The sequence below is a fragment of the Prionailurus bengalensis genome, chromosome A3 (genome assembly GCF_016509475.1).
Source record: "Prionailurus bengalensis isolate Pbe53 chromosome A3, Fcat_Pben_1.1_paternal_pri, whole genome shotgun sequence".
Classification (NCBI taxonomy): Eukaryota; Metazoa; Chordata; class Mammalia; order Carnivora; family Felidae; genus Prionailurus; species Prionailurus bengalensis.
The window spans coordinates 5,830,445-5,857,413 of NC_057354.1; the positions used below are offsets into that span (position 1 = coordinate 5,830,445).

Consider the following 26,969-nt stretch of genomic DNA (forward strand, 5'->3'; position numbering starts at 1 on the left):
GGGAGGGGGTTGGTTGGCCAAGGTCACAGCTGGCAGAACCAAGATACAAACCCTGGGCTTTGGATCCTAAGTTTCATCCAGTTCTCTGTTCAAAATCCTCTGGTGTCAGCCCCTTCCCATTACTGCCTGGAGAAAAATAGACGTGATTAATAAATCACTGTGTCAAGTAATAACCATGTTCTACCTCGAGACAGTCCCCTGTGATAGAAGCAGGTGTGTTTTTTTTGGTGGGGGGGAGGTGGGGGAAGCATAAGGGAAACTTGATGAAAGTCCAGAATTTTCCCCGTGAAGTCCACATGACCTTTAATTACTTACAGATTTAATAGAATATCACTCCACATGATTTATTCCACTGAAAGATTGATTAGTAATACAACTTGAATTGCAGTTCATCTCCCCATGCAATTTAAGATGATTTAGTGCCAAATAAAGACTAACCCCAAAGGCCTTGCTTCAAAGAGCCGCTGTCTCCCTTGTTGTTCTAACGCATTTGGGAGAAATTGTGAGTCCACTGGTCAGAAAGCAATTCGATCTTTCCTGGCCTTCAACTAAACGAGGATCCGGATCCTTCCAACCTTGACGGGGGTGCGGGCTTGATTGGGGTCTGGGTCACTTTCTTCTGGCCCCGGGTCTCTCAGCTTTGGCATCATGGACATTCGGTCTGGACCCACCTCTGTTGTGGGAAACCATGCTGGGTATTGTAGGATATTGATTAACATGCCTGGCCCCCACCCACCAGATGCCACTAACACCGTCCCCAAGTTGTGAAAACTGTAAATGTCCCCAGACATTGCCACATGTCCCCCTGGGGGGCGCAGAACTGTCCCTGGCTGAGAACCACACTGATCTAGACCTCACTAAAGTGGGGAACCAAAGCGTATTCTTTAGAAAAGAGCAAACGAGCACACTTAAAATCTCACTTGTGCATGTACAGTTGAAAGCAGAGAAACTTGGGCATCTGGGTTCCTCAGTTGAGATTCCTATTCTTGATTTTGGCTCAGGTCATGATCCCGGGGTCATGGGATCGAGCCCCACGTTGGGCTCTGTGCTGAGTGTGGAGCCTGCTTGGGATTCTCTCTCTCCCTCTCTCTCTGTCTCTCTCTCTCTCTGTCTCTCTCTCTCTCTCCCTCTCCCTCCCTCCCTCTGCCCCTCTCCCCTGCTCACGCACACACCCCCCCTCTCCCAAACAAAAAGAAAACGAAAGAGGGGAAGCTTTCTCCAAGGGATACATCGTTCCCTTTCATTTCCTTATCTCTTTGGTCCCCGTTGTTACATAGACAATACCCTTCGGATGCCTCCAGGGAGACCCTCGGGGGACGGACACTGTGGACCTCGGGTTTCACCAGAGGTGTTGAGCAGGACACTCTGTGCCCTGGCAGCGGCCGGTGGGTTTCTTCTCTTCCGCATTCTGGATCATGCCTGAACCAAAGGGACTCCCCAGGCCTCCAGATGAAAAGCCAAGTGGTCGGAAATGTGGCTCCCTTAAGGCAGTCTGAGTTCTCGGGCCAGAGGAACACACGTTGTTCCATTCAGCGGCTAGACTCCACCAGCTTCTGGGGTTTCAGCTTTGGGGAACCCCTGTCCCTCCAGGATGACTTCTGATGTCCCTGTGTGTGTGCACGCACGTGAGCCCGAACACGTTGCAAGCACTAGTCATGGAAATTTGTGGGACAGTCCTGCTGTCGGCACCCTCTCCCCTTTTCCGTCTTAGACAACAAATAAAACAGCCCAGTTCTCCTCTGCGGCAGGACCACCAAGGCTGAGCAAAGGGCCGCCAGCCCCCTCCCGAGGGTTCCCCTGCACTCTGTTCCACTCGCCTCTTTCAAGGACGTCTCAATGAGTGGCCTTGTTGAGACGTCCACTAAGGCCCAGACTAGAAGGGACCATTAAAAACAGTTTAATCGGAACAAAAGAAGTTCTGTTCTCATTGTCCCCCTGGTTGCAGTTTGGATGCAGCAGCTGAAAACGTATCTGCACCAAGCAACAAACCGGGATCCAGCCACGCTGCCGAGTTCACCCTCCGCAGAGATTTCTGGATGGATCCTTGGAGGAGATAATTTACAACTGAAGCAAAACACAAGGAGAAGCCTTTTTATTTGGCACAAATGTTTCCTATTAAAAGCCTTCGCAAGCCCCCGGTAACTGGAGCTCTTCCCCCACCCCTGGACAAGCTCAAGGTGATCCTAGCAAGGCACACAGAATTCTGAAAAGAATTCTTGGTTTGGATGCTGACCCTGTGTGCGAGGAACAGTGTGGAATTGGACCGTGGAAAAGCATACGGAGGCACAAGCATGCGAAAGAGGAGTGTCTTTGGGTTGATTTTAAATGCCTGTCTTGAAATCTTGGTGGTGAGCAATTTTCTGCCGCTGAGAAGCTCCAAACAGGCAGGGGCATTTGTGGTAAACCTCCAGAGCCTTCCGGAAACAGGGAGAATTGCCCCAAAGTGGAGCTTTTGGCGTGTCGTGCGGGATGGGAACTGCCGGGGCCGGTTCTCTGGGACATCAGGTAAGTTCGGTGCCATCTGTTCTTTGGAACGCACCCCCTCAAAGAGGCCATTTTAAATGCTTTGGTTCTCTTTTTCATCCGTTTTTCATTCTCATTTTCACTTAATTGAATTCTAGTTTTGATTTTAATTTAAGATTTTATGTACAGGCAAGGATGGAATTTCTAAGGACGACTGGGTTCAGAAGCTCATCTCACCCGACCCGTGGATTCCTGCTCCACGCTTCCAGAAGGGTGAGCCCGCCTGGTTGTGGGCCTTCTCTCGCTGTGCGGGGGTTTAACGCAGCTCGGCACCTTTCTCGTGCGGGCTCGCGAGCAGACGGAAACCAAAGGAGTCACAGGGACCAGTCTTACCGTTTTGGGACTCAACTTGGGGCAAAAGGTGACCGCTAAGGTCTGAGGCGGGCCCTTGATGCGCAAACACCCAGGAACTGGCCAGAAGGCCGCAGGGCCACAGTTGGACCAAAACCCTTCTGCGTGATGGCGGATAAAAGCCGCAAAGAGAATTCGGTACCAGATCGGTGTCATCGCCGCTTTCCCCCCAGTGCCCGGCAGCCAGGGGTGCGCAGGGACCCGTCCTCCTTTGACCCCCGAGGAATTCCTGAGTAGGAATTACGAGGCTGCCGCGAGGACCAATGCCGGAGACTCGCCACCATTTTTCAAGTAATCGTCCTACACCAGGCGCTTCGTGGACCGTCTCTCTGAGTCTTCCAGGCAATGGGAGGGAGAAAAAAGGAGAGTGGCGACTCTGCCCACTTTACAGACGAGAAAATGGGGCCGCAGAAAGGTGCAGGCTCGCGCAGTTGGCGGCAGGTCCCGGTCCCCCAACCACGCTCTGAGTGAGCAGGGTCTCGGGCAGGGGGTCAGTAAACGTTTTCCGTTTTCTGTAAGGAGTCGGATCGTAAATATTTCTGACTCTGCAGAATGTACGAGCTTTGTCACAGCCACTCAAATCTGTCGTCAAACACGAAAGCGGGCTGAGAGAAGAGGTAAGCAGGTGGCCGTCGCTGCGTTAGTCAAACCTTATTAACCAAAATAGGCGACTGGATGTGGTGCGCGGGCCATAGTTTGCCGCCCCGCGATCTAGTCCCTCGACCACAGGCAAACAGTCGCCACGTCACGAGGACGTCGGGAGACCGGAACCAGTCAGGCTGGCGGCACGTCGAGACCGGTGTTGCCGTGGTCGCTGACCCCACGTCCATCCTCCCTCGCCTCCTACCAGAACCGGCCAGAAGTCCTCACCGGTTGGCCTCTGGGGCAGCTAAGCGTGCCTCTGTGACCCCGTGCTGGCCGATGAGATGCCCGGAGCTGGGCAACCCATGCAACCGTGAGGCCGTAGGCCACGGGCTGAGGGCAGCAGCGTGGGGTGACCAGGGGGGAGGACGTCCTCCCCCTACGCTTCCCGTGGGCGGAACGCACATCTCCTCTCACGTTTCTGACGCACACAGCCAGATGCGATCCTACGGGTTCAAATACCGGGTCCAGCGCCGGGCGCAAAGTGGATCCTTAAGAAACAAAGTAGAGTCACTTCTTGGTCAAGTCAGAAGGGAGGTCTCTGACCCTCTGGGGCATACTGAGTGATGGGTAAGGTAGGAGGTGATACGTTCTGGCCCGAAGGCAACGTCAGTGCCCCTTTTTCCCCCTCAGTTCCGGGAACAGTTGGGAAGCTGTCGGGGAGTAGGAGGAGAGAGCCTACGTGTGCTCCAGCCATGGCCGCGTTCACAAGGTCATGACTGTGGCTCTCCGTCTCCCGGAGACAGAGATGACCTCTGAATCATCTTCACGGCCCTGGGTGGTGGTACTGAAACTCACCCACCATGTGCCTGTGGACGGTTGGGGTGGAGCCTTCTTACCACCCCCCGCCCCCCCAGGGATGGTTAATTTTAGGTATCACCTTGACTGGGCTAAGGGAGGCCCAGATGGCTGGTAGACCATTATTTCTGGGTGTGTCTGTAAGAGTGTTTCTGGAAGAGGTTAGCCTTCGAATTGGTGGACCGAGTCGAGAAGACGGCCCTCATCGATGTGGGTGGGCATCCGATCCACGGAGGGTCTGAGTACTGCGACAATGTGGACGGAGGGCCAACTGGCCGTCTCTGCCTGAGCTGGGACATCGGTCTTCTCCCGCCCTTCGGCGTCTATGCCGCTGGCTCTCCGGTTTTTCCTACTTGGACCAGAACTTACACCATTGCCTCCCCTGATGCTCAGCCCTAGACTGGATTATACACCCGCGTCCTGGTTCTGCCCCAGGGCATAGGTCTCTTGTTGGGTTGAACCGGTTCCCGACTCGGGGGTGGGCAGGTGACCCAGGCCAGGAAACTCAGGTGCTCCGTTCCTTGGCCCAAGACCCGGATGTCCTTTTTTTTTGGGGGGGGGGGGGGAAGCAAGAATCTCTCTGTCTCCACCATGGTCACCAGCTGGCACTGTCCATCTAGAGCGATCGGTGGCTGAATCCCCTCCCGCCCCCCTCCCCATGCAGAGGATGCCAGTCCGTGGTAGGAAACAAGGAAGCCAACACGAAGACAGATGCCAAGTCAAAAGACGGAGCTGGAGGGCTGGAGAGAACAGAGCTGCAAATCAGAGGTTGCCCCGTGCGCCCTGGGAGCCGGCACTGCCTGGACAGTGCTGAGCGGCACCGCTCTGATTTGGGCTCGTGTCATCGGCACTCGATGCCCTCCTGACTTAATATAACAGCTCAGGGAAGCGCTGTACTTTAATTAAAGGCCGAGAAGCTTTGAAATGAAGAAACCTGTCTGTCCTTCTCCGGCTCGTCGTTTCCTAAGCTGACCCGACCGGGAAGTGCCTTTTCCATGTACCACGTTGCGTACGTTTGATGAACGGTGAGAAAAGAGAGGGTGTTCCAGGCAGTGAGGCAGCAGAGGCGGGGAGGTGACACTCGCGACATCAAACTCATCTGGGAAACGGAGCTGCGGGGTGGCTGCTCGGAGGCCAGGTGTAGAGAATGACCCCGCTCCCCACCTCCCAGCTTCCTGGGTGTTTTAGGGTTCTGCTCCTGAGTGAGGAGATCTGTCTCCACGTGGGGCCATTTTCACAAGATGACCTCTGTGAGTCACGTTCCATTGTTTTATCTTTAAAAATTCTGCCGCAGAGACAGACCCCCCCCCCCCCTTTTTAAACACAGGATGGCTTTATCTTCTCAGTCTGTTTATCGCCGAATGCCAACAAGGATTTCGGAAGTCACAGATGCCTCGAACTAACCTCTAAGAGGGACTCAGTGTGGCCAACCTCAATTGATTTTTTTTTCCCCCTTCGAAAATGGAAACGAAACAACCAAATGTCTGCAATTAAATGTTCTGGTTATAACGAAGCTTTTGAACCCCTGTAAATCATCCTTTTATTTCTCTGGCTCCCACCCCCAACCTCCAGCAAGTTCCCACAAGGCGTTTGGGAATCAAAGAATATTACCCCATAAAAACAAAATCAGGGCCGTGGTGCCAGAGACATGGGAGGACATGGGACACATTACAGCCGGGAGGTGGGGGTGGGGGCGGTGGCTCCAAGCGCTGACCCTGTCTACCATTCATGGGAGCCCCGAAGAAAAATCCTCCTCGGACTGGGCATCCAAACAGCAGCTGCAGCAGGAGAGCTGGGTCTGAGGTGACTGCAATCTTTGCAACCTCTTTGATGTCTGGGAATGTCGTGCTTCCTGGTTATGCAACCGCAGATAGCTTCCTGGGAGCACACTCTTCAAAGGCGGCCGGGGATGGGTCTGGCTAAAGACGATCCTGGGCTTCCGACCAGAAGCGGACGCATACATGGCTGTGCCCGTGTCTGGACTCTGCTCCGGGACAGGGGCCCCGGGCTGGGGGCATGGGCTGACTTCTTTTGGCTGTCAGGATGAAGCACCCACTCAGGCCAGCCCAAGAGGGTGATGGGGTCATACAGACGCCGGGGTCCGGGGGTCTGGGCACAGGGATCCATCGGGCCCCAGGAAAAGCTGGGGTTAGAAGGAGTTTCTGGGGTCAAGTGGTCCAGGTGCTCTTGGGATTCACCCCTGGGTCTTTGTACGTGGCGTCGCCTCCTTCGGGGACACCCTTTCCCTGTTTGTCACATGCCTGGCTTCTCAGACGTCACCTTGGCAGAGAGCCTCTCCCTTGTCACCTGAACACCCGAACCCATGGTCGTTGTAGTCTATCCCCAGCTGTCAAGGCCATTGTGCCACCCCATCCGCCCTAGGAACACTGGGTGCCACGGTGAGCCTCTCAGGAGCACCTAGCGGGGACAATGCTAGCTAGTGACAGCTGGCTCCTGATTCGGAGACAGGCGGCGTTCCGGACAGAAACCGAGGTGTCAGGGAGTTCGTTCATTCTCTCAGCGGGCATTTGTCGGTCATGCACTACAGGCAGGACGCTTTCTGGGCTCGATTTACGGTGGTGCACAAGTCAGACCAAAGCCCATGCCTTCGTCCCCGTGGGGGAGAGACAAGAAAGCAATGAACATGTAACTCTGTGATATTTCAGGTGGCAGTATGTATAAGCGTGTCCCACACACTTTGGGACATACTTAGATTTAAAAATGAGGCATCATCGTTGATCAGAAATGCAAACGCGCCTGGGTGTCCTGCGTTTTTATGTGCGAAGTCTGGCACCCTTACTCAGTGGTCAGTCATCGTGTGAGCCACGGAAATAAAAGTTGCGGCTGGCTTTATGGAGAGGTGTGGGTGGAAGGCAGAAGGCAGTCAGAAGCAGTTGGCCCAGGTTTTAAATGCCGGCACTGCCCTTTGTCCTGGCCAAGCTCTTTGACTTCTGGGCCTTTGATATCTCCATCTGCGAAGCGGGAGACAGAACATCTAATTTCGGGCTGTTGGAAGATCCAAGATAATCCGCGATGCGCCCGGCACCACATAGTTTGTGTCGTCAGTACTGACCCTCATTATTCTTTGCATCATAGGTAACCCGAGCTCGTATCTGTTCATCTTCCCGAACTATGTTTTCACATGAGTCAGGACTAACCTATTTAGAGTGAGGGTTGATTAAGAGGGAGGCAATAAAGATAACACTAAAGCAGGAGGAAGAGCATTTTTTTTTTTTTATATAAAAAAGACTGGGCAGGAACACAGCGAGGGAGGCCAGAGAAGGAAGAAGAAACACGCATGGGGACATGTATAATATGGGACAGTGAAGGGTTCCCAGGACCCTGGGAGCCAGAACCCCAGAGTTGAATGCCAGCTCTGTCCTGACTCACTGGGAGACGTTGGGCCCCACACTTTTTCTGTGGGTCTCGATTTCTCTATCTTCAAGATGAAGGACACGATACACACATTTGCAGGATTTGGGTTGCAACCGCCTGAAACTCACTACACGGTGGCTTAAACGATCAAACGATCTTTTTCAATAAACGAAGAAATAAACGTTTAGTCTCAGTACGTCTCAAATAAAGCATGGGACGTACTTAGACTGAAAGTCGTTCATTATTGGGGCGCCTGGGTGGCATCCGACTCCGGCTCAGGTCACGATCTCGCGGTTCGTGGATTCGAGCCCCGCGTCGGGCTCTGTGCCGACAGCTCGGAGCCTGGAGCCTGCTTCAGGATTCTGTGTCTCCCTCGCCCTCTGCCCCTCCCCCACTCGCTCCCGCGCACTCTTTCTCTCCCGAAAATAAATAAAAGATTAAAAAAAAAATCGTTCATTATTTGTCCGAAATCACATTTAACTGGGCATTCTACATTCTTCTTTGTTAATTGGAGCAATTACAGCCACCCTTCCTCGCTCTGTTTAACCGGAGAAGCTCTGTTTCTGTTTTCTGTGTCGAGCATATGTGAAAAGCGTCCTTGATCAAAAGTTCCAGCTGCTGAAAAAAAGAGGCCTGTAAACTTTAGACTGACATGATTCCCGTGGCCCCTTCCAGCTCCCTGATGCTGTATCCTGCAGGCTTGTAGCTGTAGGCAACAGAAACCATCTGGGGCTGACGGGTACAGGAAAGGAGTTCACCAGAGGATCTTGTGGGGCTCACAGAAGTTCCAGGAAGGCCAGAGAACCAGGTTGGGGGTCTCTGCAGTTGGGAACATGGCCCCAGATGGTTCTGCAGAACGGCCCAGGCCCAGGCTAGCGGCATCTGACTGGCTGGGACCTGGTCACATGCTCTGGTTGCAAAGCAGGCTGGTCCAGGGCATCTCTCATCTGGGGGTGGGGGGGGGGTGGGGGGTGGGGGTGGGAGGCTGCTTCCCAACATGGGAGATTCCCTGAACACAAGGGAGGACTCAGACGCAGAGGGGAGGAGGGAGACCCTTGGAGGCAATGGCAGTGAAGGCTTAGGGTCCTGGAGAGAGAATTCTGGATTTTGATGTTTGTGGGGGAATTTTCTGAGCTGGCGGGGGGGAGGGGTGCTGCTTTGAAACGCACAGACCTTGGGGTCCTTTGGTGTGGGGAGTGGGGAGGCTGCATACACCCTCCAAACCCAGCAGAGACCTATACAGGGACAGTGGCAAACTGGAGTCCGGCATCTGGCTGGTAGATGGGTTTTCTTTGGTCTCACAGTTGAAAAACAAATTGAATTAGCTGCCCATACACACTGAGAGCCGTCACATAAAAGCAGGGTTTCCGCTTCTCTTGAAAGTTAGCATTCTGTGGGAACGTCAGAATACAATTCCTGGATGGCACCCCCCCCCCCACGCCCCCACAGGAATGTGGCTTCCAGCTCACCCTCTCCCCAGCCCTCCCTGTTAGATCTGGGCCCCGGGTCCCTTCCTTCTGTTGTGTTTGTCTCGTGTGTGGTCTCCTTTAGTGGAAGAGGAGGAAAGTTAATTCTAACTTCGGAAACGCAGAGTCCGCACACCGGGTGGGCGACATCAGCACCCCCTGGGAACCGAGTAAAGGTGCAGAATCACAGGGCCCACGGGGACCAGGGGTGTGGGTATGCGCATTTTGACAGCTGGGGGGCGGGGTGGATTTGGGAAATTCAACAGCATGGTCAGGATGGAGAAGGTTTGCTTTCGGATCAAGCGAGGGGGAGAAATGATCTGCTCCCAGGCCACTCAACCACCAGGTGCTTCAAAGCCCGGGCTGTGTAGACAGATGCGGCTTTGGATGATGGTCTCCTCCCGAATGAGTAGCGTGACACTCTCAGAATGCCGGTCTGCTTCTCTGTGGTCCGAGAAGAACAGACCCGCGCCTGGGGGAGGGTGACGTGGGCTTAGGCAGCGAACGGTGTGGCAGGTGCCCCACTTCGAGCTTGCCAGCCGCTCACGTCTGGGAAGGAGGAAAGGGCTTCTTCTGCCGCTCAACCAAGAATAGTAAATGCTCAAAACCGGTTCCTTCGACTGAGGAAGAAACAACAGTCGTGCCAGTAAGAAACAAAACCGAAGCTTTCTCCTGGCTCTTTGGGAGACCCTGATAAATAAATCTATCTGGGAGCATCAGCTTTCCCTGGAGCGAGTGTGTGTGTGTGTGTGTGTGTGTGTGTGTGTGTGTGTGTGTTTTCCATCTGCAACTGTGGCTACTGCCACATGCACTGAAGACCGATAGGAGCTGTTTCGTGTCTTACTCCTCTGTTGAAAAATGTGTGCAAAGCCCCAGGGAAAGCGAGCTTGAGTCTGTATCTCCAGCGCAATGAAAGGTCTGCATGGAAAGCCACATTTCATTACAGGAGGGCTAAAATAATTTCCTCTCTGGGGCAAGTAGACACACACACACACACACACACACACACACACGCGGATCTGCACACAAGGATGTGAAACCCTGTGCACGAGGAGGCTCTCGGCCCCCTATTCCCCGCGGGCGTCTGACGTCCGTCCAGGTCATCAGGCCATGGCCAGGTGGGGAGACAGAGGGAGCAGCTCGCTAGACTGGCCAGGCTGGGGAGAGGGTGCCCCCGGGGAGCCCCCAGGGCCGCTGAACTTCTGCCGGGACAGGTGGTACAAGGGTTCTGCTGGGGAAGACGAGGTCCCTACCTCCCGCTGAATCTGAGCGTCAGCAGCGTTACTTTTTTTTATTGCCTTCGAGACACATGCTGACTTGGTCAAAATCGCTCCGGCAAGATGTGAGCGATGATGTATGAAATGAAAACTTGCCCCAGCGCTGAGAGCCGGGTGTGGACTCTCGGCTGGGCCTGGCCAGACACAGCGATACCCCTCACGTTTCCAGGCTGTCTTTCAGCCAGGCGAAGCAGGCCCCAGGTGTGGAGTAGAGAGGGCGGATCCGGTTACGGCCGGCCGGGCAGTCCTGCGCTGGGCGCCCAGCTCAGGGAACCACAACCGGGGTGGGGGCTGGGGCACCGGCTGCTGGGAAACCAGATAGGCCCCCGGGAAGTTCCTGGGCCCTGGATGGCACAGGAGGGGCGCCGGGGGACAATGAGGGGGTCAGAATGCAAGCCTTGCCCTTTGATCTCTACTACTGTGATCGTGCTCTGTTCTCACCCCTCACCCCGGCTCTCGATCTCTCATAATCGGGAGAAACGGACTTTTCTCTGCTTGGCCAAAACCAGACCCTCACGAAGAATTGTGTTGTCGTTGTTGAATTTTTTTAATGTTTATGTTTGAGAGAGAGAGAGACAGAGCGTGAGCAGGGGAGGGGCAGAGAGAGAGGGAGACCCAGAATCCAAAGCAGGCTCCAGGCTCTGAGCGTCAGCAGAGTGTGATGCGGGGCTCAAACCCACAAACCACGAGATCATGACCCGAGCCGAAGTCGGTCTCTTAACCGACTGAGCCATCCAGGTGCCCCAGGATTGTGTTTTTTTTTTTTAATTTTTAAAATGTTTTTATTTATTTTTGAGACAGAGACAGAGCATGAGCAGGGGAGGGGCAGAGAAAGAGGGAGACACAGAATGGGAAGCAGGCTCCAGGCTCTGAGCTATCGGCACAGAGCCCCACGAGGGGCTCGAACTCACAGACTGTGAGATCATGACCTGAGCCGAAGCCGGACGCTTAACCGACTGAGCCACCCAGGCGCCCCTGTTGTTATTTTTAACTTAGAAGGCTTTCCTGTTAACATATTTTCCTTTTCATCCAGATCGTAACAGACACTTCTCAAATGCTTTCTCTGTGCCCCAGTCACCTTGCAAAGCACTTTACGTGAATTGCATTAGCTTCCAAATCCTTCTGGGAACCGTAGGAGAAAAGTGACCCTAGGAAATGGGCGCTAATAGCCTCCCATTATACAGACAGGGAAACTGAGGCACAGAGCGCTTAAATCTCTGAGACACAAGGGCAAGTGGCAGGGCTGGGGTGTGAAACCAGACAGACAGGCTCCCAGGGCCAGGCGGCTAGCTCCCCTCTCCCCGACTTTCTCTAAACAATCTCCAAGATTCTGATGGTGTCTTCAGCTCTCAAACCAGCATCCCATACATTCCCGGCCAGATATTTCTCGCCTGTGTGTTGGCATTCATTCATTCATTCATTCATTGGTCCAGCAAGCATTCACTGAGGGCTGGGTGCAGTGCTGGGGACTCCTGTGGGGGAGGAAGCAGGGAAAATAAAGAACACACCCCCTCCCCCAGCGTGGATGGCAGGAAAGATAAAGCTAAATCACGTTGTGGGAATTCGGAGGGAACCTTATCTTTGCCCAGATCTTGGATATGGAGAGCATGTTTTCTCTTCGCCTTGCATGAGAAAAGACGGAAGGGTCTGGGGGTGAGGGGTCTGGGAGACACCTCGCCCTGGCGCCTGCATGGTCAGCCCTCGGTGAACTGTGCTTTTCAGGTATTGGTTCTGCTTATTTTGCTATTCATTCAATGGGCGCTTACTGAGCACCTGCTGTGGGCCAGGCTCCACTGGGCTCCCGGTGGGATGTGCCGAGGGGTGAACCATAATCCTGGCTTCAGGGCCTTCCTGGGGTTGAGGGGAGCAGGGCAGATGCTGACCAATCAGTTGTTTTCATATGTAAATCGGTAGCTCCAGCACCTGCTGCCCCTACCCCCTGCCTCCCTCGCTGGCCACCATCCCCCTGAAAAACTTAAGAGTGGATTAAAAAGCAGACAGGGCTGCAGCAGAGGACTGGGGAAGAAAGTAACCTCCTTCATCTCAGCCGGTGACGGAAGTGAGCTCAGGGGCAACAAAGCCCCGCGTCTGTTCCTTGTTCTGCACAGCCTGTGCACCTGCTGGTCGCTCTGCCTCGGATGCCTTTCCCTGGCGAAGCTGGCTCTCCCTCCTCCTTCCAGGACGCAGGTCAATGGCAGCTGGTCCAGGAGATCTCCTTCCCACTGCCTCATCCTGTTGACTTAGCCCCGTGGCTTATCACAAGATGATCTAGGGCACGCCCCTCACCCATGGACTCGGGAGGCCCGCCAGCACTCCTCTGACTGCCTCCGCAGGCCCCCGCGTTGGCTTCCTACCCACCACGATGCCCGTTCGGGTCTCTGCTCCCTGACCCTCCTGTGTTCCCTGTGCTGCCCGGCCCTGGCTGAGTGCACCACATCCTTCTCCGAGAGAATCGAGGGACAGCACTGCCACCCCTCCGGACCTCTAAGCCCGTTGAAGCTTCCCGCTTCGTCTCCTCTGGGCTGAAAGCCAGCTTTGCGATGGAGGCCGCCGTGCGGGCTCGCTCTCTGCGGTGCCCTCCAGCCCAGCACTGTGCTTGGCACTGGGACGGGCGCGTAATTTGCAGGGCCCAGTGCAAAATGAAAACAGGGGCCCTTTGTTCATAGATTAGGAAGAATTGCAACACAGAAGCAGCAGAACATTAAGCCAAGCGTGAGGCCCTTTTGAGCTTTGGGGCCTGGGCGTCCCCACGGTTGCCCGCCCAGGAAGCCCACCCTGCCTGACTCGGAGGAAGTCCTTCACAAACCTTTGTTGAAGGAAGGAGTTAATGGATAAAGGGCAGGTGGAGGGGGCTTTCAAAGGGCCTTGACTGACAGGTGGGCAGAGGGGCCTCAGGACCTGTTCCACCTGGAAGCCAGGGGCCTAAGAAACATGAATGGCTCTGACCTGTAAGCCTTGTAGATCTCTTCCCCTTGCCTGGCCTCCGGCCTCTCTTCTCCGGCTGCCATCTTGTCTAAAAGCCCCCAAAGGACTGCATGGCAGAACCATCTCTGCTCCGGAAAACTCTAGAAGGCCAGGTTTATCTTGACCAACCCCGGAGCTTTCTCCTGTTCCCAGGTGAGGCTTAGCCAGACTGTCCCCCCACCCCCCACCAGCTGGGGCTCTTGTCTCCCAAACTCAATACTTTACCTTCCTCCCAAACTCTTGTGGTGGCCCTCCATCTAACCCACCATCTGGGAACTCCTAGCTTCTGGATTTGCCTCTTTGGGGCAGTCCCAGGAGGGGAGGGAGGCAAGGTTGAACTTGTACCCACGGCCTCATTCGCACTCCGGGGGAGTATTTTGCTCCCGTTTTTACGGATGAAGACATCAAGGTTCTGAAGGGCAGTAATTCACTTAAGTTCCCCAAACATCATCCGAGGCGTCTGTGTCCATGCCCAATAGTGCTGGGCCCCGAGGAGCTCAGGATGTTTGTGGGGTGAGGGAAGGCCAGGAGGGAAGAAAGGAGGTCTCAGGCACAGAGCCACAGAGGGGAACTGGGTGCAAGGTGGATCCTCAGACGATGCCAAGCCAGGGGCTGATGGGGAAGGGCGGACATGGGGTGGGGTAGGGGCCAGGGTATTCAGTCCCAGGCTCGGGAGTGCTAGGAAGTAAAGGCGGGGGGGGGGGACACGGCAGAGGGGAGGAGGCGAGGCAGGTTCTGCAGCTCACACAATTTCAATCCTTCAGCAGATAATGATTTTGCGGCCACAGTGGCTACCAGGACCCGGGTCCAAGGCGCAGCGGGTACAGAGGAGGCTCAGAGAAGCCAGGCCTGGGTCTCCGGGGTGGGGGACTCCGTTTCCGGTGTGTGTGTGTGGGGGGGGCACGAGACAATAAAGGCAGCACGAATAACTCAAAACAGGAATCCAGGCGGTGAGGGGGAGTTCAAGAAAACACAAGAAGTGACCTTACCTCTCCTGGTCCGGGAGGAAGTGGCACCCGAGTGGCACTCGGAGGTGGAGGGTTGGCTATCGGAGCTAGGCACAGAGGGTGAGAAGGGAGAGAATTCCGGGCGGGGGGGGGGGGGGGGGGGGGGCAAGAGCGAAGGCTGGCGCTAAGCGCTGGGAGGCGCACAGGGGTCAGCGTGGCTGGAGTAAATGGGGGGAGGGGGCGTGGTGGAGCAGAGGGGCGGGAGGGACTCGGGGTCACCTCCTCCGGGAAGCCTTCTCGGATTGCTGCGCGGCCTCCGCACCCAACCCCCCCCCCCCCCCCCCCCCCCCCGCTTCTTCCCCTTCAGCCCGAGAAGAATCCCACCGGTCCCGCTCAGGCCTCCTCCCTGGCCGGACTCCGCGTCCCCAGAGGGCAGGGCCGGCTCGGATTCCTCCCTCCGCATCCCCGCGGCGTCCCGCCCGGCGCTGGGCACCCCGTGGGCACTCGGTAAATATTTGTAGAGCGCACTAGAAGGAATGAATGAACCCATTGGGCGCAGCTGGGGGGAGGGCGGGGCCGAGGGCAGGTGGGAGGCCGCGGGCGCGGGAGGGGCCCTTGGAAGCCCGTCCTCCTCCTCCTCCTCCCAGGCCCCAGCGCGTACCAGTCTGGAGCTCCCGAGGCGGCCTCTCGTGCGATCAAGGGCGCGCACCGCTGGGAGAGCGACTCGGGGCCCCTGCTCTCCGCGCCGCAGTTCGGAAGAGAGTGGGTCGCCGCCGCCCGAGGGCGAGAGCGCGAGCGGAGCCGGAGGAAGGAGCGCTCGCTCGCCCGCCGCCTCGCTGCCTCCCCGGCGCTCGCTCTGCCGGCTCCTAGGTTTGCCGGCTGCTCCTCCCACCCGCGCCCGCCTCCTCGCTCGCTCGCTCGCTCGCTCCAGCCGGTTTCCGAGCCCCGCGGTGAGCCCGGGCGAGTGCGGGGCGAGGGACCCCGGGGCTAGCGCCGAGCAGGGGGCGGGGGTCCGGGCAGAGCGCAGCCGGCCGGGGAGGGGCCATGTCCGGCGCGGGCGCAGCGGGACCCGTCTGCAGCAAGTGACCGAGCGGCGTGGACGGCCGCCTGCCCCCCTCCGCCACCTGGGGCGGCGCGGGCCCCGGTGCCGGGTGCCCGGAGCCCGGGTCGCGCGTAGAGCCGGCGCGATGCACGTGCGCTCGCTGCGCGCCGCGGCGCCCCACAGCTTCGTGGCGCTCTGGGCGCCCCTGTTCCTGCTGCGCTCCGCCCTGGCCGACTTCAGCCTGGACAACGAGGTGCACTCGAGCTTCATCCACCGGCGCCTCCGCAGCCAGGAGCGGCGGGAGATGCAGCGCGAGATCCTCTCTATCTTGGGCTTGCCCCATCGCCCGCGCCCCCACCTCCAGGGCAAGCACAACTCGGCGCCCATGTTCATGCTGGACCTGTACAACGCCATGGCGGTGGAGGAGGGCGGCGGGCCCGACGGCCCGGGCTTCTCCTACCCCTACAAGGCCGTCTTCAGTACCCAGGGCCCCCCTCTGGCCAGCCTGCAAGATAGCCGCTTCCTCACCGACGCCGACATGGTCATGAGCTTCGTCAACCTCGGTGAGTGCGGGCAGGAGGGAGGGGGTGAGCCTCTAGGTCAGGACGGGGAGGGGGGGGGTCCCTTTTTGCACGCAGCCCGCCCATCTTTACACTCCGGGCGGTTTGCAAAAGCGCAGTGCCGGCGCAGGGTCCGAGCCCCCGTGGACCCCAAGCAGCGCGCGCCCCAGGTAGGGCGAGCCGCGCTCCTTCGGCCCGTGGGAGTTTGGCGGAGGAAGGGGTTGGTTTGAAGCCCCCTCCGGGTGAAGTCGGCCGGCCGCACCTCTGGGGGGCCGGAGGCGCCGGGCCCGCCGCGGCTCAGTTCAAAGCGCGGGGCTGGGTCATGTGAGCTGTGCCGGGCCCGCGCGGCCCCTGCTACCTGGATTTAAAGGGCCCTGTTGGGCGAAGCTGCCTTCCCGCCTTTTCGGGGCCCCTCTCAGCCCCGCCTGGACCTGGCATCGCAGGCGTCGCACCCCCTTCCCCGCCGCGTGAAGCCCTACCTGTCCCCTCGCGGTGCGCCCGCCTTGGCGTGCGGCGCGCCGCCAGTGTCTCCGGGCGCCCTCCTGGCGGCCGGGCGCCCCCTTGCCTCCCAGCTCTCCTGGCGGGAGCTGGGGAAGAAACGGTGCCATCGCGAGCTTTCTATTTTAAATATTTAATGATAGGTCCCGGGCGGGCAGAATCCATTTTCGGCGTTTATCACGTGTGGCGCGCAAACCGCGGGTTTTGGCGATTGAGTGGCGCGGGATCTCCGAGCAGACGCTGCCGGGGGCGGCGGGGGGACCTAGCTCTCGCCCGGAGCCGCGATGGCCCCGGGGACGGGAGGCTGGCGCTGCGGCGGGGGCGCGGGGGCTCCTCCGTCTGTGCGCGCACGGTCACCCGACTTGCTCAAACTAACCCCCGGCAGCGCGCTGTAGGACTGATGGTCAAATATTTGGTTTCCCGAGATAACACGCCCCGATAGCGCTGTTTCCTGAGCCGATTTCATTCTACGTGTGTAACTTGCTGCGAAAATGCGAACGGAGCCAGGACAACAAACTCACGCCCACGGGCGCCGTGTCAACAGGGAGACGATACCGAAGCCCCCCGCTGGGGGCGCGGGGCAGGGAAGGGGGCGCGGGGAAGCGGGGATCAACCCTCACGCTTCCAGCACCGGATAAGGTTCCCTGAGTTCCCGGGTCGCCATTGTCTGTCCTAATAATAGCGAGAAATCAAATAGTGCAGCGACTCTCAGCTAGAAAAGGGTGGGAGGTTTAGATGCCGAAATAAGTTCAAGAAAGTTTAAATTATACTAAGCAGCCTGTTAGAGGGAGGCAGCTCCATATGTCCTGATTTAGAACAATCTCCAAGATGCATGAGGTGGAAAAAAGCAAGGTGCAGATCAGTGAGGTTACGTATGTGCTTGTATATCATCCGTTCCCCCTGGAAGAAGATGCCATGAACGTGAAATACATTTTACGGGGGGGGGGGGGGGGTAGCCCTAGAGCTGGGGCTTAGGGAGTGCGAGCTGGGGTCTGATTTTTCATTGTCTGCACTTTTGTCTGTGTGCCTTTTTTTTTTTTTTTTACAATGTGTATTTATGACCTACACCAGAACCTAAAGAAAAATTCCAAATATATTTATAAAAGCGGGGCTCTGTAACCATCCTGAAGCTGGGGGTTAGCCAAGGCCCTTTCTCTGGTGAGGGATTTATGGTATCTAATGCTCTCTTGGGTCCCCGTGACTCTCACTGAACGCAGCAGGTCCCAGGGGTGGCCCTCAGAGCTAGGCTGGGGTCGTTAGAAAGGTATATGTAAACCCTGGCTTCTGTGGAAGGCTTTGCAAACCCAGTGCAGAAAAGCACCCTGTTTATATGGATGAGCCTCGGTGGTCAGGGCTCCCCCCACCCCAGAGTAGGACTAGGCTGCTGACTGAGCGCCTCTGGGAACCTTGGGGCAGGGCTGTTTGCTCTCCCTTGGTGGTGGGAGCGAGCTGGGACTTGTTTGGGAAGGCCACAGCTGGGTGGTTCACCTCCTCTGGCTGAACACACACCTTTCAACCCGTTAGCCCCATTTCTTTCATCTTGAAAGGACAAAGACCGGCTTGTCTGAGCCTCTTAATCAGTCGGGCTGGCTTTGGGCTTTGTGGGACAGTCCTGACTTTCTCAGGTCTTGCTTTCTGGAACATCACTCCAAATTAGATGGCAGAGTGGCTTTTAACAGAGTGCGCTGACCTTGTTTTCTTTCTCTCGCCGTCCCTAGAACTCGAGGTAATTAGTTGGGTGAAGACCTGGGCTGCAGTTTGGCAAGACTCCTCCTGTAGATGCTTTAAGGTTGGCCTTTAATTTCTGCTGAGCAACAGTGCAGGAGTAAACCGCCCGTCCCTTCCATTCTGTCCAGGCTCCAGAATTTCTCCATGGGAGGGGCTTGGGGGTGGCAGCCGGGGGTGAAGGGGAGTGTGTAGGAGACTAATCTGGAAGCTAAGTTTGCAGAGGGAGCACATGGTTTTTCCTAGGGTTGCAAAGCGCAATGGATCTGTAACATACCAAGTTTTCTAAAGGTGCGTTTAGTCTCACTTTATCCAAGCAGAAGAAAATGTCATTTGTCCCTATCAGACCATTAGTTGGTATCATGCGGGGGACCTGGGGTGACGTTGGGGGGCTGTGGGTGGAGAAGCTGGCGATCTCCACCACCCTCTCCTCCCTCCACTGCACAGCACTGCTGTCCTGCATGCCGGGGAGACCTCTGCCTGGATTCTGAAGGCTTTTGCAGACCCAGTGCATTACTCTTCTGTCTGCAGCCAAACCCGGTTTTGTTCCTCTAAGTTGTTCTCCTTGGAATTCTAGCTTTTTGCCAGGCTGAGTGGGGTCTAAGCTAGAGAAGGAGCTGGGAGAGAATGTACAACAAAACCAGGTGCTGAGAATGAGGACTTCAGACCCCACCTTGTGACAAAGACCAGCCTGTCTGATGAACACCCCCCCCCCCCCCCCCCCGTGTAACGCTAGCTGAGCTGCAAGGGAGACTCCCATCTCAGCCTGGGCCCCTTCGCTTCAATGGTGAGATTTGTAAACTGGTTTGGATTAACAAGCCCCTGATTCCTCTGTGTAGAACTTAAGTTTTTGAATTCAAAACAGGCTACCTTCTCTGAAGTTGTCCCCAGGCAATGTGAGTTCTGCAGACCGAATCCAGCCAGAGCCCCCTACCATTTTTTTTTTTTTTTCTTTTTGCCTTTGGGGAAATCCAGCGGCCCCTTTTGGAATCTTCAAAAGAAGCCGGCCGGCATTAGGGGTGTACGATGGGTGTTCGTCTCCGGCCCAGGTCATGAAGGAAGCAAATTTGTTGAATCTTCGGAGCTGGATTAAAAAAAAGAAAAGGCTGGAAACCGGTCATTATTGGACTGCACGTATAAAAGTGGCTTTTGTTAATGCAGCCAAAGAGCGGGGAGAAAGAAGGCTGTGCAGTTTTTTGCTTTATACCATCTGGCTGTTCTTTTTGTTGACAAGTGTTTGGCATTAAGATCTCTCCTCTTGCCCCTTAAGAACAGGCCCTACCACTGTAGACTATTAGAAAAAGATTCTGTTACAGTTTAAAAATTTCCTTCAGGGAGTGCTTCGAGAAGGGAGCATGGGCTGGAGGCATTTGCAGCTGTAACCTGGCTTGTGTTAAAATTTGGAAGGGGCGGATCCACATTCCAGCACTTGGAGCGCAGGCCCTCACTGGTGAGCAGCTGGAGGTTAATATAGATGTCACACAGGCTTTCCCCCTTCTTTCTAGCTTTCTTTTCTTGTTTGCTGCACGGTGTCCTCACTCTAGGACTGCACCAACAGCTGTGTGCTTCGGAACCCTGGCGAAATCGCTCCCCTTAAACCTCCTTTTCCTGCTTCTCAAATCACAGATCTTCCCCCACCCCCACCCCCCACCCCTTTTCCCAAGGATGTATGTGCCCCGGACTTGAACTTTCTTGATCTTCTTTGTATGCCCTTCGGGAATCCAAGCAGGTTGAGGCCGAGCCCTGGGTGCCAGCCTGCTGTGGCTAGTTTGGGGTTTTGATTCCGGGGCTCTGCTTTGGTTGTGGAGTGGGGCGAGGGAGGTGGCCCGGATAGATTGATTTCAGGACTGCAAAGGGACGATTCTGTGAATGCCCAGAGAGAAGAAACCGCTCCTAAAGCACAGCTCTTGGGACGCCTGGGTGGCTCAGTCGATTAAGCGGCAGACTTGGTTTCGGCCCAGGTCGTGATCTCACGGTTCGTGGGTTCAAGCCCCACATCGGGCTCTATGCTGACAGCGCGGAGCCTGCTTGAAATTCCCTCTCCCCCCTCCCGCCCCGACACCCCTCACCTTCTCCCCCCTCCCCGCCATCTCCCCATGAAGAAATGAACTCAAAAGTAAAACACAGCTCTCGTGAGCTGTGGGTCAGGGGCCTTTCATCCCGGGGTAGGGCTCTCAAACCCCTGCGAGATAAACCCAGCTGGCGTCCGATCCCCTGACGGCCAGGATGCCTGTGATGTGAGCGAATATCACATGTCCGCTGAACTCCGAGACAAGTGATGACTTCATTCCGGGGAGAGTCCCATCTAAGTTGATTGATCACCCCTATCGCTTTAATATCTTTTTTCCCTATTGGGTAAGGTCATATTTGGCCCATTGCAAGCATCACAGTGTCCTAACGCTCCCCCAGTCCCCACCCTCCCCAGACTGCCCATCCGTTTTGCCAAGTGAATATTTTGAATGGAGGGCCCGAAGGGCTGGCCATGCTTGTTTCTTTGCAGTCACTCTTCAGACCTAGCTGGGGGCTGTCGACACACCGTTTCTGGCAGGCTGCCGCGTCACTTTGCCTCAGTGCCGTCAGGCAGTGTGGCGGGGGTTAGGGCACAGGCAGGGATGCGTGGGACCTGTCATGTTATTGTCAGAAGGAATGCAAAGAAATGCCGTGAAAACGTGGTGGTGGGTGAGCAACGCAGCTGTGTGTACTTCTTATAAAAGACTCAAGTCCCACTGGTAAAATCAATATATTGAATTGCATGACCCTCTGCTTTTAATTAGTTTGAATCAAATGTGCCGGTGCCATTTTGCCTCCTGTCGCCTTCATGGGGTGAGGAAATACCAATATTTACATAGAAACTGTTAATTTGTGGTGAAAATGATGGCACATTTAGCTTTACACACCCAAATTGCTCAGGCTTGATGGATCCCAGAGCAATGTGGAGTCGCGGGGTGACGTCACCGGGGCGCGGGAGCAGGGCAGAGGCGGCCCCAGGAATGCGGGGTCGCCTGGACCCTGGATGTCGCGCGTGCAGGTGGGAGCTGCCGTGGGTGCGGGTGCCCGGGGATGCTGGTCTTCTACGAATTTGGCCGGTTCTTACCCGGTGAGCCAGAACTGGTGCGATTGACCCGTGCATCATCTAAAATCTTTCCTCGTGAGCATTCTTACAAAGCTGTTCAGCGGGCACTTGCCTTTCTGGTTGTTTTGAGTCCCTGCTCCCAGCATGCTGGGTCTTTTGTACGGGGCAGCTCAAGGCACAGTGCTTTATTTATTCCAGAGCTTCAGATGCTTTTCTTTCCAATTCCTGAAACAGTTTATAGAGGAAGGGGGGGGGGGGGTTCCTTCGCTGCAAACGATCCCGTGTATGATCACGGCTATTATGTGAACCATTTGGTATTAGCTGTGTGTTCAGCTGCAGTTGAATTCTGGGTTTTGCAGCAACTGGCATTTGACAAATAATATCTGACAAAAATGTGACTTGGTATTTCTTAATATGGAACAGATATTTTTTCATATATTTCATAGTTGACCTCCCCCCCCCCCCCCGCCCCCGACAGATTGCTTGAACCCAACGGGGGAATGACGCGGTGGGTGAACACCGGGGGCCCGCCGCCGCGTGTTCTTCCCCTCGCCAGAGGGGAGTGTTTATGATCTGGGGGGCGGGGGGGGGGGAGGACATCAGGAGCGCAAGAGTTTGACACTTACTTATGTGAAACTCCGAGAAGCATGTGCGATGTGGCCTTTCAACATTTGTAGCAGAAGGCATTGTTGGGAGCTGCGCAAAGCCTTCGCTGATCCGAGTGGAGTGGATTGAATTAATGACAACTCTGAGCACCAGTTTTAGGGTAATTGCTTTATTGTTTTGGAGCCAGGGTGCTTATAATCCGGTTCCTGTACAAACATGTTTAACGTGTGTTAATGCATTTGCAAACCAGAGCCTCTCAGCCCGGCCCTGCTTTCCATTAATTGATGTCGGTAGCATGGTACAGTATTTCAAAGGGCTGGCCAAGTATAAACTGTGTTTCCAATTTCCTTCCTTTCCTGTGTTTGGAATGCCAATGTTAATTTGTTCCCTTGCGGGAGAGGGGGCTTCCAACTGCAGCTTTCTATAAAGGGCTTCACGGTGAAGGTCTCCAGCCCTTGCTGATGCTTGGGGCTGCCTGGCCAAGTTTCCTGACACTTTGCAGCTAATTCTGGGTGATATATGGAGTGGGGGGTTGGGGGGCTTCACTGCCTTGTAACGGAAGTTCTCGGTGACAGCCGAGGGTGTGACTTGGCAAGGGAGAACGGCACGGCATCCGCCGCGATTTCTCCTTAGACACAGCTTAAACCCATGTGTCTGTTTCCTCTCTGGTTGCTGTGTGACCTTGGACAAGTGCCTTAACATCTCTGAGTTCGCGCCCTCGTTTTGTAAAGCTGGGTAACGATCCCCTCCTTCACAGATCCTGGCGAAGGCACAACCCTGTCACACACGTGTAGAGCCTGGCACACAGTAGGTGCGCACGAAACGGTGGCTCTCGTTTTTATTGTGGTGGCCACAGCACTAGTCATTTTGCCATATTGGTCTCGAGGTGAGGTTTTTTTAAAAAATTTATTTCTTAACGTTTATTTATTTTTGAGAGAGAGACAGAGAGAGAGAGAGAGAGAACATCAGTGGGGGAGGCGTGGAGAGAGAGGGAGACACAGAATCCGAAGCAGGCTCCAGGCTCCGAGCCATCAGCCCAGAGCCTGACGCGGGGCTCGAACTCACGGACCGTGAGATCATGACCCGAGCCGAAGTCAGACGCTTAACCGACCAAGCCACCCAGGCGCCACCCCCCCCATATGTGTTTTTTAGTACTTAAAATATTTAGGTTAAGCCACCCATGTTATTTTAAAGATAGCAAGAAAATGGCCCCCAAAACGTGTGTGTGTTCGCACACACAACGATTTCCTTCTTTCCGAGATCGATGAAATTTGAATGAGCACACCAAACTTCTTTGAGGATAAACAGAGTATAATGCTGACTATTCCTCTTGCTTTTAGCATCTATGGCTATTTAAAAATTTTATTTCCAGGGAAACTAAAACTTGGGTGAAGGTATATGGGAACTCTCTGTACTCTCTGTGCAACTTTTCTCTAAGTCAAAAATTATTCCAAAATAAAAAGTTTTAATTAAAAAAAAAAAAAAAAAGCCCAGCACTGAACTATTTCTTCCCACCCCTTCTGGAAGATGGTCAAAGTACAAATTGTCTTTTCCTTCAAGGGAGTGACAAGCCCACAGCATTCATTAACAGAACAGCACAGCCTCCCCACTCTTTATTGGAGCAGGTGCAAGGCTCTCCCCCACTCCCCCGGCTGGGGTTAGGCTGCAACAAAGCCCTGTGTGGATTCAGTGCGTTTAGAAGCCTCTGGAGACCCTGGGACGAAAGAGAACGTCTCCAAGGGCCGGAGACGAGGGGTGGGCTTAATCACTCAAGGCTTCCAGTAAATTCCCTTCAGCTCTTTCTGCACTGCTCGAAAAATCTGACTTAGTGAGTATTAGGTTTCCCTGCATCTTTGAGGTCACGTGTTACTCTTTCCCATCTTTATCTCCCCAGAGTGGCTTTCAAGTTCCAATCTTTTGTTGTCTGGCTTAATTAAATTTGGCTGTGAATAAAAACTTGCACCGTTTCCAAAATCGAGGACTCGCATGTTTTTTAAGCACTGGAGTTAGGCCTGTGCTGTGTTGTCATGCCAGCCTCTCGCTTGCTTTTATGTAGTTTGGAAAAAAAAAAAAAAAATCTAAACACTTAGCGTGACAGTCAGCTTAGACTGGTTCTGTAATGGTCCCGGTGCTCATCTGCCCCGGCAATTTAAGGCGGCCAACAGAGGCAAGCAAGTTATTCTGCGGTTTCAATGACTTGTGTTTGGCCTTTGATAAAGGACTCTTTTCTTGACCGTTTTTTCAGACATTCTTACTATTTTGTTCTTGCACTGCCTTGCCAAATTCTCATGGCACAGGAGGTGATCAGATATTGGCTGCTTCCATGCATGAATGAGTTGAAGATGTTCTAAGGCAGCTCTTCTGAATTTTTTTTTTTTTTGCTTTTGCCTCTCTGCTTGTAAATTTCTGGGTCGACACCCTAATTAGAAAGAAGTCCTATTGGGGCGCCTGGGTGGCTCAGTCGTTTGAGCCTCGGACTTGGGCTCAGGTCTTGATCTCATGGTTGGTGAGTTAGAACCCCACATCTGGCTAGCTGCTGTCAGCCTGTGTGCACAGAGCCCGCTTTGGATCCCCTGTCCCCTGCCCTCTGCCCCTCCCCCGCTTGCACTCTCCCCCCAAATAAATATTAAAAAAAAAGAAATCCTACTGTTTTAGTTTCTTTCTTTTCTTTTCTTTTTTTTTTTTTTTTTTTTTTTTACCTTATAAAACATAACTAAAATATAAATTTAAGGAGGAAGGCACTAAAGGTAAAAACATGGGGCGCCTGGGTGGCTCAGTCGGTTGGGCGTCTGACTTTGGCTCAGGTCATGATCTCGCGGTCCGTGAGTTCGAGCCCCGTGTGGGGCTCTATGCTGACAGCTCAGAGCCCGGAGCCTGCTTCCCATTCTGTGTCTCCCCCTCTCTCTGCCCCTCCCCTGCTTGCACCCTGTCTCTCTCTGTGTCTCAATAATAAATATGTTTAAAAAAAAAAAAAAGAAAGAAAGAAGGCCCTAAAGGTAAAAACAATGCAAAATTCTGATGTTAACTGATACACATTTTAACTAATTGATCATTGTTAATTAATACAAAATTGCACTTTTATTTAACGAGACACCTTCACCTAATTTTGCTCTCACAGGTGAGTTCATGTTGTGCGATAGAATTTGATGGCTTTCAGAATCGTGGCCCAGCAGTTCGGGATCAGCGAGCCAAAGTCCTGGTCCTACATTTTTATTATTTTGGCCCTCCATTTGCCTAATCAGCATAAGTGCAGTTATCACATGATAACAGAGACCGCAGTCTTGGTAGGCTAAACCCCCAGAGGTTTGTTGTTCTCTTGTGTTAAGTTTGGCTCCATTGTGGCTTGGTAGGGGCTCCGCGCCTTGGCCGGGTTGGCAGGGGGCGCAGGTCCCCTGGCTGATGGGGCTGACACCCTCGGTGTCACCTGTTCCCAAGTCGAGGGAGAGGCTCTGTGAATTGTGCCTGGGCTTTGACAAGTGAATGCCCCACTTCTCACATTTCATTGGCCAGAGCTGGTCACGTGGCCACACCTGACCCAAGGTGGGCGGGGAAACTAGAACCCCAGCTTGGAACGGGGAGCACCAGGAGGAACCTGGGAAGTGTGGCACTATGGGGGAAGGCTTTCTCCCGGGAAGAATATGGCAACGGAAGAGAGGAACTGTTGGCTGAAACACGATCCTCACTTTGTATTTAAAAAAAAAATGGTTTTTAGGGGTGCCTGGGTGGCTCAGTCGGTTGAGTGACTGACTTTGGCTCAGGTCACGATCTCTCAGTCCGTGAGTTCGAGCCCCGCGTCGGGCTCTGTGCTGACAGCTCCAGGCCTGGAGCCCGCTTCGGATTCTGTGTCTCCCTCTCTCTCTGCCCCTCCCCTGCTCATGCTCTGTCTCTCTCTGTCTCAGAAATAAATAAACATTAAAAAAAGATTAAAAAAATGTTTTTTAAATGTTTTTATTTATTTTTGAGACAGAGACAGCGTGAACAGCAGAGGGGCAGAGAGAGAGGGAGACACAGAATCCGAAGTGTTTTTATTTATTTTTGAGACAGAGACAGAGTATGAGTGGGGGAGGGGCAGAGAGAGAGGGAGACAGAGATTCCAAAGCAGGCTCCAGGCTCCGAGCCCGTCAGCCCAGAGCCTGACTCGGGGCTTGAACTCACGGACTGTGAGATCGTGACCTGAGCTGAAGTCGGAAGCTTAACCGACTGAGCCCCCCCAGGCACCCCAAGATCCTCGCTTTGTATCTCATCCACCAGTTACGCAGAGATTTTTATCAAAGCTTGGCTGGTAAATTTCCACCTTCCCTGACGTCCATCGGTCCTTGAAATGTACTTAATTGTGATTGTAGTATTTTCCCCACATCCCAGTGGATCCCTCTAGCCTCCCCCAAGTGCTTGCACCCCATTGTGGAGACCAGTGTTTCTAGAAGTTTCTGCATCACTGAGGTATTGACATGGTTCAACAAGAAGAACCACTTCTCTCTCTTCCCACTTGTAAAAAGACTGACCTCTTTAGGACTCGTCTTTCAGCAAAAGCACGCTCCAGCCTCCGTCTGGTTCCCCACCCAGAGAATCAGGAGCCTGATTCTGGTCCTGGCTGGCGCTTGTCCGGCTTGTGCAGATTATTACTCTGCCACGAAGTCTTGCCCCGAGTGGGGGTGCTGCCTTTTCTGCCTGGGCCTCAGGGCCACTACCTGTAGTCCGGGTGGGATCTTGCAGGGCTGAATGTAGGGACTGAATTCAGAGAGTCCTTCGTTAGCTAAATACGTCACTGAAATAAATCCTAGTGATAAAGGACACCATCTTTTTGTAGCAGCCGTGGAGCTCTTACACCCCTCTTTATCAGGCTTCTCATTCAGTTCTCTCAACATTCTGCAAAACCAGTCATTCCCCTTTTATCAGGGAGCAGGAAGGTAAAGGGGCCCCAACTTGCGTCGCTAGAAAGCTGTGGGGTTGAACGTAAAGCAGTAAACTCTTTTCTCCTCGCCCCAGGGAGGTATGTGAACGGGGGCTGGGGGACACGCAAGGGGCGTGGTGTTGAGCCACCAAAACACACGCTGAGCCCTTGACCTTCACTTTGTGGTTTGCTGCATACCTTTTTCTTTCATCATCTATCCTGCTTATGATA

The 26,969-nt window shown here is 54.5% G+C and overlaps 1 protein-coding gene and 1 long non-coding RNA gene across 2 annotated transcripts in view; one reads left to right on the plus strand and one right to left on the minus strand.

The window, feature by feature from the left end:
- Window positions 1–8,093: 8,093 nt before the first annotated feature.
- Window positions 8,094–14,861, minus strand: LOC122467239. The gene is made up of 3 exons (XR_006292868.1): window positions 12,199–14,861; window positions 8,863–8,986; window positions 8,094–8,307 (listed from the first exon to the last, which is right to left on the minus strand). It is a non-coding gene; the product is annotated as an uncharacterized LOC122467239 (long non-coding RNA).
- A 126-nt stretch (window positions 14,862–14,987) lies between these two features.
- Window positions 14,988–26,969, plus strand: part of BMP7 (bone morphogenetic protein 7) — a 93,298-nt gene continuing 81,316 nt past the window's right edge. The window contains exon 1 of the mRNA XM_043553619.1: window positions 14,988–15,948. Coding sequence (XP_043409554.1) covers window positions 15,531–15,948 — 418 coding nt within the window. The 5' untranslated portion in view covers window positions 14,988–15,530. The remainder of the gene's footprint in view (window positions 15,949–26,969) is intronic.